General features: G+C 40.9%; 1 protein-coding gene and 1 long non-coding RNA gene across 3 annotated transcripts in view; one reads left to right on the top strand and one right to left on the bottom strand.

Annotated features, from left to right (window-relative positions):
- The window catches only part of LOC117739480 (solute carrier family 45 member 4), a 38,138-nt gene extending 20,604 nt beyond the window's left edge, over positions 1–17,534 (top strand). Inside the window, exons 1-14 of one of the 2 annotated variants that reach the window (XM_034545901.1) lie at positions 6,925–7,015; positions 8,903–9,023; positions 9,634–9,813; positions 9,988–10,178; positions 10,299–10,485; positions 11,425–11,871; positions 12,264–12,529; positions 12,642–12,803; positions 13,082–13,181; positions 13,405–13,485; positions 13,578–13,708; positions 13,904–13,972; positions 14,092–14,246; positions 14,817–17,534. In XM_034545901.1, coding sequence (XP_034401792.1) covers positions 8,924–9,023; positions 9,634–9,813; positions 9,988–10,178; positions 10,299–10,485; positions 11,425–11,871; positions 12,264–12,529; positions 12,642–12,803; positions 13,082–13,181; positions 13,405–13,485; positions 13,578–13,708; positions 13,904–13,972; positions 14,092–14,246; positions 14,817–14,991 — 2,244 coding nt within the window. In that variant the 5' untranslated portion in view covers positions 6,925–7,015; positions 8,903–8,923 and the 3' untranslated portion in view covers positions 14,992–17,534. Of the gene's footprint in view, positions 1–6,826; positions 7,016–8,902; positions 9,024–9,633; positions 9,814–9,987; positions 10,179–10,298; positions 10,486–11,424; positions 11,872–12,263; positions 12,530–12,641; positions 12,804–13,081; positions 13,182–13,404; positions 13,486–13,577; positions 13,709–13,903; positions 13,973–14,091; positions 14,247–14,816 lie in introns of those variants that run through there. The other variant, XM_034545900.1, reaches the window with a different exon arrangement.
- On the bottom strand, positions 10,033–14,907 carry LOC117739481. The gene is made up of 4 exons (XR_004610179.1): positions 14,796–14,907; positions 10,796–12,819; positions 10,296–10,565; positions 10,033–10,147 (listed from the first exon to the last, which is right to left on the bottom strand). It is a non-coding gene; the product is annotated as an uncharacterized LOC117739481 (long non-coding RNA).
- Positions 17,535–17,812: the final 278 nt, after the last annotated feature.

The following is a 17,812-nucleotide window of genomic DNA, read 5'->3' as shown; positions in this document are numbered from 1 at the left end:
CAGTATTTTAGGTATCATTTCCTTCCTTTTTTTTCTTATTTTTGACCAACACTCTTCTCCTTTCGGCATTGATTGATTGATTGCCAGTTTGTTGCCCGCTGAGCTGCACATCGCTCAGTGTTTCACTCTGCCAGGCACTTTGTTAATGACGAGCTCGCCTGTGCAGCTTGTGCGTGTCTGATATGTGATGGACGTTCTCGCCAGCTTACTTCTGGGAAGTACAATGACTCACTCCTTTCTTCCCTAACGTCTTTCTCTCTCTATATTTCTATCTCCCCTTCCCTCGTCTACTCTCATGAGAGCATACCTTTTTGGCTGAGGTGAGCAGGTAGCACAATCTGGAGCATTTTTATATATATTTGATTCAATCTCAGCAGCGTTCACTAAGTTTCACAAATATCTGCAGCGTGTGTAGAAAGCGGCTAGTGCTTTTACAGTGCCTATAAAATGTTTGCACCCTCCATGAATTCAAACTAATGTTTTATTGTTTCACCACTTTGAAGCCCTGCGGATATTAATCCGCAGCTGTTTAAACAGATCATCAGAAATAAATGCACAATATGATTTATGTCGGACACAAAAACAGAACTAGTCTAGATTTGTCGTTCGATCGATAAAATGAGAGTTACTGTAGCTCCTCTTACACAACTTGTAGGTTCTTTTTTTGTTATGTTGTTTTTCATTTAGTTTTGTTCAATAACACCGCCATCACTCTCTCTATCAGAGCTGTAACTCTGATATGTGTTTATTAAGTGCCTGCTGAGCTGATGGCCCTATAAACATTGCTTGTGGCCAGGTCTGAGAAATTAAGTAAATAGTCAATCATGTAATTCCCAGAATCATTTTGGACAAAACAAAACAGTTTTGTCCAAGAGGATTCTGCGAATTTCTTTGGGCTATATATATTTTAAATTTAAAAAATCACAAGTTGTTTTTTTCCCTCTTTTGTTCACAAATGTTGCTGATGTCAATATCAACATAAATCAATTGTCAAATGCCTGACCAAAGTATTGCTGGTGCGACAGCTTCATGTTTTCTTACATTTCAGATCTCTCATTGTCCCTCTCGAGGAATATACTTAATCTAGATCTAGTTAGTTGCAGAGCCACAAATGGGCCTGCAGCTAGTGTTGGCATACAACCTACAACCAGATGCTTATCAATAATAGAATATTGATGTGAATATTTCAAATGTGCTTCCAAAGTCCTTCTGTGGCATTTCTTCCATATCTTTCCTCCTCTCTGAATGATACACCTGACTCAGTTCACATGTTTTGTTTAGTCAAAAACACCTGCTTCCTCCTTTCCTTTCCTCGTGCTCTCCGTCCCTCACTCTCTCGCTCTCAAACCTCCTTCCTTCCTGCCCACTTTCTCCCCTCGTGACCTCTGCCCTACTCTTACTTTCACACCATTTCTCTGGCTCTTTTCGGGACATTTGTCATTTTTCTTGTAGTTTTCTCACGCCAGCGCAGGATATGGAGGGATTGTTTTGTGTTTATGGGAGAGTGGGAACGGGAGGGATGGGAACAGAGAGAGAGAGGAAAGATGAAGGGAAAGAAGGAGAGAATGAGGTTGATGTTTGTCATTTCTTTGGGGTAAAGTCAGATTGTTGAGCTGGAAGGAGAAAGGGCTTTTGTTATGAACAGTGATGGGAGACCGGAGAGCGAGAGGTGGAGAGGTGTAGACGTAAGGATGGAGTGATGGTGGGGTTTGTGTACCGGATAGGAAACACAATATTGTTATCATCATGAGAAGTGAAGTACAAAAGCGAATTTGTACTCACTGTGTCACAAATCTTCAAAAACAAGTACAAAATATTATGTTTCATTAAAGAAAAAGGTCACCTGACTCTCGCCCATCAAAACAAATGGAAATCTGATGTGCCCACTAATTTGCCTCCATATCATTTTATTTAAAATTTCAATTACAGATTAAAGTTGCCAATAATGTCAGCATGTTTTGATGTGTAATTACATATTTTTTTCCGGTTATTATGTGTTTTCAGGGCAAAGATATTTCGAGAACAGCAGACTACAGAGGGAAATAATTTCAAAAAACAAATCGTAGTGCAAAAACAGAAATACAATAATTCTTTTTCAGGACTTTCTGAAAACAAGGAATGGACTGTTATGGTATTAATATACAACAGCCCATTAATATTTGCAAAAGGGCTCATAGTAACATCAACTGATGTCAGGCGTCTTTTAGAAGGAGACCATAAGCATCATTTGTTTGAAAGCAAAGTAAATGAAAGTCTGCACATAAATACACTAGAACAAATTGGAAGTAGTTTTAAATGGAATAAAGTGATCGATCGCACGTTTGATTTCAACATCAATTTCTGGGTCATGTGATTCTAAAAGGCATAATCTTCCCTGCTATTGGAGTATTGTTTTTTTTTGCATGTTTTAACATCTTATATTCACACAATCCGATTTTGAAAATACTCTTTCTAATCTAATTTTTAGATTAGAAATAGTTGTAAATGGGCACCATGTGGAGAAACACACATGCCAGCCTATGTAGAAGTTGGTATGATTGGATAGTCTGTACTCAACAGTCACACTGAGCTCCATATTTAGTGTGTGTGTGTCTGGAGGAAATGTCCATAGTAAAATGAGCACTTTGATGATAGATGGAGCAGATTGTACATTTTTCTTTCCCACGATCAATCAACAACAATCATTGCCGTCTGCCGGTTTGAATATGAACTTTTTCCGTCAGTCTCTCCATCTTTCCGGGTTTCTCCCTCTCTTTTCTCTGTTTCCTCCCTCCTTGTTTCACCTTATCCTCTCCCTATTTTAACATTGCTTTCATCTTAATCCTTTCTCACACTCTCTCCTTACTCCACTCTTTTCCCCTCTTTCTGAAATACTCCCTGAGTCATGATTCTCTCAGTATTGTTCCCTGTCAATGTCAGTTTGTGTGTGTGTGTGTGTGTGTGTGTGTGTGTGTGTGTGTGTGTGTGCCTAAAGTACTAGGAGTGTGGGAACTCAGCTGTTATGGTAGGTGCATTTGTGTGTGGGAACAGAGACATATTTTTATTTACTTGCTATGTTTTTTCTGTATCATTTGTGTGTGTGTGTGTGGGGGGGGGGACCATTTAATAGAAACAGTGTTCCTGTTTTGATGGTTGACAAACCTACAGACAGACTGATTCCTATCTGCTGCTTTGTCTCCTGTTTTATGGCTTTGCCACTGTTTGAGTTTAAACAGGTATTGTGTGTGCCTTTTGTATGTGAAGGCTGTATGTGTGCATACTGCTGTCTTAATGTTCCGGTTATATAGCTGTGTGTGTGTGTGTGTGCGACAGACAGCAAGGGGGAATAAAAATAAATACAGGGAAACAAAGTTTTCCTTGGTTTGAACAAACCCCGCAACAGGAAGCCCTGTGTGAATGACACGGCCATATTAGGAGCCAGGAAGTGAAGGTGATGGAGTCTCCATGGTGACAGGGTTCCAAAGACCTGGTTACCACAGAGACAGGGGTCAAGCCTTGTTTATGGCTCGCTCATGAGAAACACGAAGGTCGACCGTTGTACATGACCTGTAAAGTGAGGGCAAAGCGCCAATGTGTGACATAATGCCAGTAGATGCACAGCATGTATTCACATTGTTACTCTCTCATCACGTTTCTTGTCCTTTCTCCACAGGCAAGAAATAATCATTCATTAACAAACGTGATTGCAATACACTTCATATACGTGTGTTCCTGTGGACATACATTTAAGTTATAATACTTGGCAGAAGGTGTGAAGTGCTGCTGCTGGTCATTGTTTCCTTCAGGCCAGACACACTAAAACGTTTCACGTGCCATAGTCTGCATGTGTGACACGTGTGTTTTCAGTGATCCATGGTTGCACGAGTGCCCCCTACTTTTGACAGTCAAATAGCACTTAAACCGATACAATTTAAATAATACCAAGATACTGTATATCTGGTAGTTACAGAATCTTTTCTTTGGAAATCTTTTTGTTTAGGTTCTCTGTGTCACACACAGACTGCGAATGGTCGACAGACCATAATTCTTGTCATAGAGAAACAGGTGATTTATCAACCGCGATGAAAACCTGAAAATGACCTCGGTTGCAGCAGGGAGGGTTTTCACATGACGGCAGCATTTTGCAAATAAACAAACTTCTTCCCAAAGTTCAAAATGCTGACAGCAGCTCCACCAGCATCACAACCATAGACACCCAGCACTGTCTGGAGCCACGCAACATTTCCCTGAATTTACTAACCAAATGAACGTTTTGTACTGGATCTGCTGCCTCGGTCAGCAGGTAAACTATCGACGCTGTATTCAGAAACACAACACAATGTAAAGGTCTGTTAAAGGACCTGTGCAGGAGGTGGGGACATTTCACTAAAGCTCTATCTTGTTAGATATAGTGGCATTCCATAATTACTGAGGGCTGTTTGAGAAATATGAAAATGCGTTTCAAATGCATAGGAGCCTAATGTCGTCTCAATCACATTAGCTGCTTTCGATCCCCAGCTCTCTGCCACCTTTACATCTCTTTTGTTCACCTTGGAATAAAATAGCGATACATTGATTTACAGCACTCTGTAGTTTAGATTTAATCAAAATAAAATCTGGTTTGAATTCACTTAATGTGATACTCTTAAATGGTGCACTTCCTTCTGCTTTTTACAGAGTGAAACAAACACACACACACACTCACACACACTTACCCTTTTAGAAATAAGCGTAGAGAAATAGACCTTTTACCACTGTTTACTTATGGTAATTTGTAAATGCCAAGATCTTTGTTTGAGGCATTCTTCAACCTCTTAAATGTGTTCAAAGATGTATTTCCCAAACTTTAAGCAGAGCTATTAATCATTATTTGAGCCAACTTTGGCTGCAGTAGTTTCAAACTGCAGGCGGAAAGGTTATCAAGAGTGGGACCGAACATGAGAAGGTATTTTCAGAGTTGGCCTCTCTCTGAAAGAGATAGTGTGTCGGCCAAATGGCATTTAATATATTTGTCGTCTTTTTATTGAGCCGCATTAGGCTCCAGTGAGAAGGCGATGAAGGCCTGATTTAAATTATATGCGATTCAGATTACTTCACTCCGCTTGTCTGTCTCCTCCTCATCCTCATCTTCATCTTCTTCCTCGAAGCAGCGCAATTAAAACATGTGTCCAATGGCGTAGTCTGAGTAATGACTCAGGCATACCTGGTTTCATTATGCAAGGATTGTTTTTATATTGATATGTAATCAAATGGAGGCTAGGCAACAAACTTTAGAAATACCAACAATATTATTTCCAGTGTGGGGAATGTTTTAATGGACAATAACAGACTATAACAAATCTTGGTTCGTTAATATCCTCGGACAATGAGTGTTCAGTTTCAAAATGTGAGTGAGAATGTCAGTGATAATTGTCTTTGTGATTTATTCACAAATAAAGGTAGTTACAGTTATGACAAGGATTTTGTTTTTGAGGCCCCTGTGGACAATCGTGGTGAGCACCACCACTTTGTTGTATGTATCACAGGGAATCAGACATCAGGCTTTAGGAATATATAATAGAATATACAATATTGTCGATCTTGGATTAGTTTACTGTAACAGCTCTACATATACAAACCACAATACCCGGCTCTGATTGGCTGACAGCGCTTACCTTTTGTCATTCAAACGAGGCAAACCTGCTTATGTTGGGACGTTCTGTCAGTAAATATCTTTAAAAGTAAATGGTGTCAGAAATGTGTCCTATTTTTAACCATTTAATAAGCTACTTTATAGTGTTAACATTAACATTTCTGTGTTTAAAAATATATATTTTCATTTACGGTAGTTATGATCCCGTGTGTGTGTGTGTCTGTGTGTGTCTGTGTGTGTCTGTGTGTGTGTGTGTTTAAACAGTTCGGCTCTTGCCTGACAGACACCTTTTATGGGGTTGTATGAGAACCGGTTTTGTTGATGACAGGTTTGTGTGTGCAGGGTCTTGTCTGACCATATTAAAAGCTATTCAAAGATGTTTATGGAACAGTATTTCCTTTTTATGTTGTTGCAACTTGTGTGTTTGACAGCTAAATGTACAAAGTTATTTCAACCATCCTAATTTGAGATCCTCTCATGCAGCACACACACACGCACACACACCACACGTGTGTGTAATCTTCTCCTTGTGTCTGGCGATGGAAAGTTGAGGTACAAAATAATTAAATATGTGCTCAGTAACAAAATGATATGTACATAACAGTCTAGGTTACAGTCCATTCCAATTCCATTGAATTCAGGAAATGGATTTTAAATTTTTCGGCAACATTACTTTCACTTACATTTTATGACATTAATATGTTTAAATCAAGTCTATTTAAGTACCAGTATTCAGAAATGACAGGAAAATGATAACAAGACTTTAAAAGCGTTTCTACTTTAAAAATAATGTATGAATGTAATCCTTAACATTACATACATTATTGATGTTTTATCATGTTTGTTTCAAAAGTGCTATTTTTCTTAATTCACTTCACACTTTCATGTGTTGTGCCTTGTCCCTGTTAGAGAATCAATCAATTATAAAAAATAAATCGTTTGTTTGCCGTTTTGCATGAATCAAATGCATAGCTTTGTTTTTGTAATATACACATAGTCCGTTTATTTCAAACCAATCAAAATATAAACGAAGCCTCTCTCTCCTACAAGATGCTACTGTTGCACCCCCTGGTGGATGCCAGAAAAACTCCATGGTCAAATCTGTTTATTGGTTATCTTTGATTATATCTCAATGTAGATGATAATCAAAGAGCTCACACCTCTCACCATGTCAGCATCCCTGTCTCTAACTCCTATCCGTCTGTCTGTGTGCAGGTCTTCCAGAGCAGTACTACAGTCTGACGTGGTTCCTCAGTCCGGTCCTCGGCCTCTTCTTCACTCCTCTGATCGGCTCGGCCAGCGACCGCTGCACTCTGCGATGGGGCAGGAGGAGGCCGTTCATCCTGGCTCTCTGCGTAGGGACACTGATAGGAGTGGCTCTGTTTCTGAATGGATCGCTGATCGGTGAGTGTTTATTATCCAATATGTATATTCTGTGTGTGAATTGGAACTGAGAGAGAGCATATCAGTCATCCATTTATGTCTGCTCTCCGGGCCCTATGATCAGCTGCAAACATCTTGTTAGTCAATTAAACTAATGTTTTCTATCGTGTTTTCAGTGCGTCCCTATTTCTGAGCTAACGGGTGAGCAACAAGCAACAACAGACAGATTTAATCACACTAAAGACAAAAAACAAGTGTACTTATTAATCACAAAAAACATGGCCTGAAATGCAGAGGTTTGCTTTATGTCATTTGCTGAATGTGTTATCTAAACCATTTGAGACTTTCACAACCTCAATGGGAAATGAACCCCAAACTTTGGCATCCCAGATGCTGTTGTTTTTACCCATCATGCACTAGTGCCACAGAGGAACTAAAATAACAGGACTTCTCTCAGCATCACTTGCTTTCCCCGCTGGGTCGTGTCCTTGTTCAGAGACTGGTGTTACCCTCAGTGTGACCCGCTTATTACTCCATCTAAATGTCAAGGACACATACAACCAATCCAAATCAGATTGATCAGTTGTCAATCATGCCTCACAGATATTGATCTCTGGGTCAACTACATCACTATAATGCCAGTTGTAATGGCATTAACCACATCTGTCTACACACACACACACACACAGCAAAGACTAAAGCAGTGTCAGGCTTGTGTCATCAACGTATCGTTGAATTTATTGATGATGACAAACAGTTGTTTAAGCTGATTGGTGTTGCAGTCATTAGCTTTTTTAAAAACGTTTTTATTATCACTACCTTCTGGTTCATGTGTAAAAACATTTTAGGAAAGAGATATGGAATAACCACTGACCACACACTTTTTACATCACATTGCACAGTAATTTTCTTCATCAGTCTTTATTGTAATGACCTGTAAGCTTTGGTCCAGTTAATTATCTCAGTCTCATGGCATAAAGACAGATTGCAATTAAGTCCCGCCCACAATGGATGTGAAGACATTGCTCTCCATTGTATTGCGTGAAGGTGCCTCCTTGTCAATTGTCTGCTATCAAACAACATAAAAAGGCCTTCAAGCAGCTGTGTGGTGGGATGCAGTACAAACAGGGTAAAGAAACCAAAAAACTCAGCATTAAGGCAACAAGAAGTGAGGCATCAGCCGAATGGGAAAGCTCTCTGTCTACGTGTGCAGCAAGCTATGCAATATTGTTTCTGCAATAATGTTAGCAGACTACAGCAGCTTGCTAACACATAGCTAAACATTAAAAATAGAGTAGTAATAAAATATAGTAATAAAAACATTTTAAATCGCAAAATAAATAAACATGGCGAGTGTCACAGGCAATTGCTTCGCTGTCAGTTCGCACTTGTCCTATAATTCCGTGTTTTTGCAATAGCAGGTGTAATGAATGTTATTGGTTATGCCTTAGTAGTTCCCACCACAGTCGGGTATTGTTATTGGTCTTGAAATCCCATATGGGTGCATCCAACCCACATAATATAATATACTCAAATGTGGACCAAATGGGTGAAAAATGTACAGTGCAACAGGAGCCGACTTTAAATGTGTGTAAATAGAGCAAAGTGAAACGTATTGTCAAAGGAGTTATAAATAACAACTGTGTGAACTGTTTTCGGTCATCAGATTCTATTCGGTTCTACCTCCATTCTTCTGCACAGACTCAGGTTGTTTTAGGCCACCCGAATGTGTGTGTGTGTGAAAAATTAGAGATTAAGAGAGAGAAGGTGTCCATGGCTATGTATATCTAAATGTGTGTTAACAACACATTGTGACATAGGAAAACTGTAAGTAAACCTGTTTGTGTGTGTGTGTGTGCGTGTGTGTGTGTGTGTGTGTGTGTGTGTGTGTGTGTGTGTGTGTGTTAGTCTGTTAGTGTGTGTGTTGACATGGGAACACAGGAGCAGGCAGTTCACAGGGAAATGCTTCCTGTTTGCTTCCCTCTTTCCACCAATCACAATTCACTTCCTGTCTGTCTGCCTGGCTCTAGTGAGTAGTGCCGCTCCATTGTCCCACACATACACACCTACACACACACTGCTGTTACTTCTATGAACGTTTGTTTCCCCAACGTAATTTTTTTTTTATTGCAAAGTCATGCTGTGTCACACGCACACTCTTTTTCACACACACATTTATTATCTACATGATCCTCAAGCTTTCCCATGTCACTCGGTTGTGTTCATGAATCCATACTATTTCCCACTCAGGCCCTCATACACAAACACACATTAAGCAGCTCGAGGGCAGGACTGGGTCTCAAATGCAATGAGACACACAAGGTCACACACATCATGCAAAGCAGTATGGGAAATGTGCAGTGACCCATTTGTGTATGTCTTTGCGGTGGTATACAGCGGTTGTAACTCGCTAATCAGTGTAATGGTCCAGATGTGTGTTATATTTCATACTTTAATATTAGTTAGTTAAATTAAAATGTACATGGATGTAGACTTCTTGTGTGTGTGCTGAAATCCTGATTTCTATTACATTTCTGTAGATATTTACTAGCCTTTTTTTTTTTTTCAACAATCATCTTTTTAATAAACACGTATTTTACAATTAAAACTGTTTGTCTATTCATGTCTTTCTCTATTAGGTTTGTCGATGGGTGACGAGCAGGGGAGACAACCAATAGGAATTGTTCTTACTGTGTTGGGGGTGGTAGTGTTGGACTTTAGTGCAGACGCAACTGAGGGACCAATCAGAGCGTACCTGCTAGATGTGGCGAACACAGAGGAACAAGACATGGCCCTCAACATCCACGCTGCCTCAGCAGGTACTGACTTCTGACACACTGTCACATGATTTTAATATGGCAATGCACTTAAATATACTCTGTAATATGTGTGGTCCTGCCAACAGAGACTTAACTGATTAACACTCAGAGAGAAAAATACATCAGACTGCTAATGTCTCGTTTGTACGTCTACACCTTGGTCCATGTGTGCAGGTCTTGGTGGTGCGGTCGGCTACGCCCTCGGAGGTTTAGACTGGACGCACACCTTCCTAGGAGCAGCCTTCAAGTCCCAGGAGCAGATCCTGTTCTTCTTCGCTGCCATCCTCTTCTCCGTCTCTGTGGTGTTGCATCTCTTCAGTATCAAGGAGCAGCCCTATTTGCCCCAACATGACAGACTGGATCAGGTACAGCGTGTGTGTGTGTGTGTGTGTGTGTGTGTGTGTGTGTGTGTGTGTGTGTGATCTAAAATTCAATTGTATTTAAAATAAATAAAAAACACCCTAAGACTTTTCTGTCCTCACCAGGAGAGTCCGGATCGCACCAAACTGCAAGCATCCACCAATGGCAGGCCCGGACATCTCGGCCCCAAGCTTGAATTGATTGGAGAGGATGAAACGATGGACAGCTTCGACCTCTATGACCCCTATGGAGACAACCTGTCTGAGCATGGGGATATGGACATGGACTTCCGAGAGATGGAGCTTGTGAGAAGTGAGTGCTTCTTTTGCTGAACCTTCAAATCCAAAGGAATTGAAGGGAGGGTAATACCTGGTGGTCCTTTGTTTTCAAGGCTTAAAGAGCAAGGAAAGAAAACGTTCATATTTAGAGCTCGTTTTCATCACAGTTGCCATTGCAGTAGAACGTTTGATTTCCTAATCAAACAGAAACAAAGTAGTGTGTGTGTGTATATATGTGTGTGTGTATGTATGTATATATATATATATATTTATATTTAAGTAATACAATAATATTTAATTTAAACATTAACGTTTGTTCATGTTGATTTGGATATCTCCATTACTTGTGCATCCGTGGAAAATGTTTCTCATGTCCCCTTCGTCTCTGATGATATCGCTTCCGACCACTCTCGCTCTCTTTGCTTGCTGGTGAAGTGCTTCTCCAGAAGGATATTATTATTATTATTATTATCACTCCAACGCTGTCTTTCATGTATATTTGGTGCCCAGTAGCTTTGAAGGGAGCTTTTTTTCGTTGTGCAACATTTCATAGGTCTCAATGTCTTTCTTATCTATGGTTGCATCACGTCCACCTGAAGTTCCTCTTCGGCTAACCACTCATCAAAATATCGAAGTTCACTTGAAACGTGTTTGGTAACTGTCAAGCTTGAAATTAAACTAACGGCCGCGCAAAATCTACCTGTTATTTTGAGTGCGCACTGATATGGAACGCTCAGATAAATGTAAACAGGTGTACAGGACTTTATGGCTCAATAGAGTACACCCCGTGACTCACTCTCAACCAATCAGAATGCTTGATTTCATCTATCCGTATTATAAATATATATATATACTGTATATGCAAGTGGATGTAGTGATACATACAAGTGTGTCTGTTAGGTCAATATTTGCTAGGTCTCAGATCACATCAAATAAACCACATCTAAACTAATCTCTCTTCGTCTGTCTCCAGGTAAAAGTGACAGTGTTCTCGCCATGGCAGACGCCACTCTCGACCACCTGGACCACGATGCGTTGTACCTGTGCCACCTAGAGCCGTCCATCTTTGCTGACCGCCTCTCACCCTATCACGGCTCGCCTCCTGCGCCTGGTAACTTCTTCAACCCAAACTGCAGCACTCCGCCAATCCGGTTTGACGAAATCAGACGCAGCAGCAGTGCAGGAAGTCAGGACCTGCTCCAAGCCAACAATCACCAAACACAAACCACCAGTCCCAGAATTTCCCGCCTTTCAGCTTTCTTACAGGAAATGGAAAATGACGATGGTCAGGAGGCGTTGCTGAACAACCAGCTCAATGAGCAGCGGACACTGAATGGGCGGCTGTTAGCCAGTGTGACGAACCCTGACACCAACAATTTGAGCTCCAAGGGACAGGCTCATCGTGCTGGAATGGTCAAAGGTTGGTACATTCACGTTATGTTTCATTTTCACAATTATAGATTCAATGGGATAAAAAATAGTATTCATTCAAACATTTTAATTATTAATGGGCTATCCAATCTTTTTATTGCTATTTTAACTGATATGATCATTATTAATTTTTTCTTTTTTTTACTTTTAACTGACGTTTTTGTATTGAATCTTGCTGATTACAACAATGTATTTTAAATAATTGATTCACCCTTTATGGTAGCAGCATCACTGAGGAGAAGTAATTTTGGGAAATCCCGTGCCAAGTGTACAAAGAAAATGGGAAAATGTGCTACCTTATTCTTAGTGTCTTTAAGGTTTCTGAACCTTTGAATAATAATAATAAACCATCACTTAATGTTGATCTGTCTCTTATTCCAGCTGCCAGTACCGGAGCCCCCATGCGGCAGTCACGTCACCGTCACATCTTCTACCGCCAGCCGTCCTGCACCTTCTCCTACTACGGCCGAGTGGGGAGCCACCGCTACCGCCAGGCCAACGCCGCTTATCTCATCAAGCCGTCTCGCAGCATGAACGACCTGTGCGAAGTGGAGGCCAGACACAGAAGAAGGCAAAGACAGAGAAACAGACACCGCAGCGGAAACACTAACTCCTCCAGTGGGGATACAGAGAGCGAAGAGGGAGAGGTGAGAAGGAACTCGCCAACCTTACAACCATGACTCCTCTAGAACTTCCACATTTCACAGTTAAGTGTGTCTTTTTGGGTGGGTATTGTCTGACTTGGTCTGCTGTCTTTAGGTTGAGACCACGGTGCGGCTGCTGTGGCTCTCCATGCTGAAGATGCCTCCAGAGCTGCTGCGACTGTGCGCCTGTCACCTGCTCACCTGGTTCTCCATCATTGCTGAGGCCGTCTTCTTCACTGACTTCATGGGTCAAGTCATCTACCATGGAGATCCTACCGTACGTGAAACAGCAGCTAAACACACACGCACACACACACACACACACACACACACACACACACACACACACACACACACACGTATGTACATACATACATACATACATACATACATACATACATATACTGTATATCCTTTTATGTTTGTCTCTTACTCTGATATTATCATATGTCATGTCAAGCTGTCGACAAAAGGTTCAAGATGAACTAAAAGTGTGCCTCCACCTAGTTTATCCACAGCTCAGTTCAAAACTAAGCCTGTTTTTCTCTCTCTCAGGCTCCTCTTAACTCTACTTTGCTGGAGGATTATCACAAAGGAGTTCAGATGGGATGTTGGGGGCTGGTTATATATGCCATGACTGCTGCTACATGCTCAGGTAACACAAGCACACAGGCACATAGTCTCATGCACACACACCTCCATATTGGGTCGCCAACTGTCTTATAGGAACAGTGTGAAGGATTTAGTGGCATCTAGTAGTGAGGTTGCAGTTGTCGTCCAACTGAACACACCCTCCTCCGCTCACCCCTTCGACCTCTTTTATTTTTGGCGTGACATTAAACTCTGGACTAACCAATCACCTCATCTACCTTCTCCAGCTATCCTTCAGAAGTACCTTGACAACTTTGACCTGAGCATTAAGGTCATCTACATCATGGGAACGCTTGCCTTTTCCATAGGTATGAATCACAGTACAGCAACAGAATAAAACAAAATAAATGAGTGAGCAGCTGATGAACAACTTTTATTTTCTCTTAATTTGCCTCCTTAGGAACAGCTGTTATGGCAATCTTCCCTAACGTGTATGTTTCCATGGTTATGATCAGCAGCATGGGCATAATCTCCATGAGTATCTCCTATTGTCCGTATGCTCTGCTGGGACAGTATCACGAAATGAAAACGGTACGGACATATTCAACTTTAATATTGTTTGTTTGTTTTAATATTAACCTGCCCAGGAACTGCAGACACAAATGTAAAAGTTAAAGGATAAGGTGATATTATATATGTTTCTATCATTCTGTATTACTGCATGGCAAAAGCTATTGTTCTAATATGTAGCTTATCATTAACTGTAACTGTCTTGGGCTTTTGCAGTACATCAGGCACAGCCCTGGTAACTCCCGTAGAGGCTTTGGCATTGACTGTGCTATCTTATCCTGCCAGGTGAGTGATGTTGTCATAATGAGATCGCTGTGGCGTAGACTTATATGTATGTGTAGTATAAGTATATATACAGTACGGGAAGAAACTGTGTTGTTATTTAATCATTTGCTATGTTGCAGGTGTACATCAGTCAGATCTTGGTGGCCTCTGCTCTGGGTGCTGTCGTGAAGGCTGTTGGCAGCGTTCGTGTCATTCCCATGGTGGCCTCTGTGGGCTCCCTCCTCGGATTCTTCACCGCCTTCTTCCTGGTCATTTACCCGTATCCAAACAACGCGTGAGTTCTGGTCTTTTGCTGTCTTTTAAGGAATAGTTCGACACGTTTTGAAATACACGTCTTCTTTTGCCGAGAGTTAGACACCACTCTCATGTCATTATGATAAATGTGAAGCAGCAGCTGGTTAGCTTAGCACAAGACTGGAAACAGTTTGCCCGGCTGTCAGAAGGTGATGCAATCAGCACCTTCAAAGCTCAGTTGTTGTGACTGGTTCCCATATTTATGCTTAGTTAAAACCAGCTAACTTAACAAATAAGCATATTACCCAGATTGTCAAACTGTTCTTTTAAGCTCCAAAACATAGTCCTAACAGTTGTGATTTTAAATACTGTCGACTGTAGCTCATGGGGATGAGTGGTCGTCCCACAACCACAAGGCACCCGGTTCGATCCCCGCTCTCCCCATAGTTGCATGTTGAAGTGTCGTTGAGCAAGACACTGAACCCCCCGGGTGCTTCACCGTAGCTCACTGTTCCTTAATAACTAAGCATGAGTCAAATGTAGAGAAGAATTTCCCCACAGGGCTAAATAAAAAATGTACATTCCTTACTATCTTTCTTATGATTGACAGGGATGGGGAATCAGCCAAAGCTTCGAAACGCTCCTTGACAAAGCTGGAAAATCACAACAAAGGGGCTGTTACAGTGGTGGCAGAGAAACCCAGCTTCCTGAAACTCAACAAGAAGGGCAAGGCCACCACCACCACCATCGCTTCCTGTCACACGGAGAACGAGTCAGTTCTGTGATTGGCTGGCTTAAGTCGACAGACACGTTTCTGCAGAAACAACAACATTCACTGAAAAGATTGTCCGCGTCATGCTGGAGTTCACAGACACAAGGAAGAGAGAGGAGGGCAGCTTTTTATTGATTTGCGGAAGAAAACAACTACATGTTAGGTCACACCAGGCCAACAAAGCATTCTGGTCCCAGTGCTGTTTCGGCCATCACTGAAATTCTTACACTTAGCCCTCAAAACATTTGACTGATCCGTCAGGGTTGTCCAGATGTGGTTTTAAGGAGAGGTTGTTTCTGTCTCTCAGGGCCTCTAGGAGGTGCTACTAAGCAGCCGCCTGGACAAGAACATTCAGGGGACTTGCACACGCACATGCACACACACACTCACACGCACACACACCTCCTCATCTGTCGTCAACACAATCGAATGAACGGATTAATAATGAACGTTGTTGATGAATATTAGTCCTTGAAGCTGAAATCATGCAATCATGCAAAAATGCTGAAAATTGTTCTTCCTTGCCGTGGAATCGGCTTGATCGAATCTGCGATGATGGTGCCAACGAGATCGACAAGAGTGTGTGTGAGTGTGGGTCTGCTGAAGTTTTCACCAAAATAAACCCAACAACACGCTCGGATTTGCAGGACTTTGTTCAGAGTTCTGCGACAGTAGCTTTAAGACTCTAGGGACTTCTGCGAGTGGCATTTCTGAAACTAGGAGCCCGGAGCCTGCTTCTTGGTTCTAGAAAAATAACTCTTTAATCCCCAGATTGATTGTGTGTGTGCGTGTGTGTGTTTGTGTGTGTGTGTGTGTGTTTTTGCCCTCCTCCACATGGCAAGTGTACTAACGTCTTTATTTTAGCCCTCACTCAGAAGTGGCCTGTATATTGAGGGTCAAGAATACAGATGTGTATTAAGTGAAATTCCAGGAAAAAAGAGTGCAGATGCAATATGTGCAGCATACAGGGCATTACAATCCCAAATATTATTGTCATGATTTATTGAGGGCCCAGGATGGCGCTTCTGTTTGTTGAATAATCTAGGCTGACCTACATGCTGCATGATAGAGGAGCAGAAAAGAGACAAACCAAACACCAGAGAAGAAGAGGAGAGAGATGTGGAGCTGCTCTCTCTCTCTTTCTCTCTCTCTCTCTCTCTCTCTCTCTCTGTGTCTCTCTCTCTCTCTGTCTCTCTCTCTCTCTCTACTTTATTGCTTAATTTTTTTATTTTATTCTGTTAGCACAATGTTAGTCACTAACTGCACATTAGCTGAGCCATTGTTTGAAATCGTGTTAAATAGCATCCAGTAAGAAAAAGACACATTTGAGCTCCTCTGTTCTCGTGGATCCAGGGTGATTAGAATGGGTCCGGGATATATTAAAATGAAAAAATATGTAATGGAAGAGAAGCAAAATAAATCCATCTAGTTCAGGCTTGTTATGTGAGCCTCGGTAAAGGATTTCCGCTTCTGGTCTAGGTGTCTTGGTTCCACTGAACAGGGCCAAATATAAGTATAATATAGTATTTTAGATTACATATGTGTGTTGTACGATGAATGGATATTTAGAAAAGGATAGAGGGATGTGAAATTATTCAGCAAACAGACATGAAAGAACGATCTTCTCATCTGTGTATTCCCAAAAAGCCAAATTGTTCTTTTAAATGTTTGAACTTAAGCAACATTTTAATATTTAAAGATTTGGAAAGACATGTCTTAACTTGATCCAAAATGAGACAATTAAGGCACAGTGACCATTTTTCACAGACTTTCCGGTTGAGTAAAATCACATTTCTGCTTGTGAAAACTAAAACTTTACATATAGTGGACTTAATCCACCTTTGCCTCCAGAAAAACTACAGACTATCAAAAATAATTGACCAGATCATAACAAAAGTGAGAGACTAATGGTCTTTTTACAAAATTATTTAATTAAAAGTTGTATCAATCAAAACTAAACTTCTATTAATACTGAATGATGTTGAATGTAGACCAATAAGGTATAGTAATCTTCGAATGTTTTAATAGCTGACAATGCTGGACTTAAAAAAAAAAAGAAGAAAAGTAAATAGTAAGAAAGACAGATGAAAGATAAATACTTTAGTGTCTTTTGTTGCAATAATAGCCTCTGTGAAGTGGAATGTGTGAGGGTGGTGGTGGAACCTGTCGTGGTGAAAGGCTGTGGATTTGGGTCAGTTGTCCTTTTAGCTCAATCAGCTGAAACGTGCACATTTAAAGGAATGGAAATGGAAATTGCAGTGACTTCATTTCCTGATGGAAGAACATTTTATTTTGATGTGTATTAGAACATTTAACAGAGAAGCTTATTTATATTTTTGGTTTTAGAAGAGAATTCACTCACCGATGATGTGGTTATTATATTTTCTTTCACTTGGATGGGTGCTGGTGCAGTTTAATCCTGTTTCTAACAGAATAGATTCCTTCCATACTTTCAGGTACATTCATTCAGTCCCCGAGCAGAGTTGAGAGGGAGAGAGAGTTTTGCTTCCTGGGTTGACCCTGCTCTGGCTGTGGTGCTGGGACAAAAAAAAAAAAGCAGGGATGGGATAATGTCAAAAGACGAGGGGATACAGATGCCAGAGTTTTTTAATTGCTTTTGTAACCTCTAGGGCAATAAAATAGTCTGGATTAAATAATTGACACACAACGTCAGTTTAATGAAGATAAAAAAAAAAAAAGCTTTGGGTTTGGGAGGTGTGCATGTGACAACAGCAATATGCATGTGTGGAACACCAAAGTATGACTCTGTACAAATCACTCAAGCTCTTTGTTGTCCTAACAGGTCAGGGATGTATTTTCTAATGCATGGCTGG

Source organism: Cyclopterus lumpus, chromosome 11, assembly GCF_009769545.1.
Source record: "Cyclopterus lumpus isolate fCycLum1 chromosome 11, fCycLum1.pri, whole genome shotgun sequence".
NCBI classification, from domain to species: Eukaryota; Metazoa; Chordata; class Actinopteri; order Perciformes; family Cyclopteridae; genus Cyclopterus; species Cyclopterus lumpus.
This window is presented reverse-complemented; position numbering and strand designations above follow the sequence as displayed.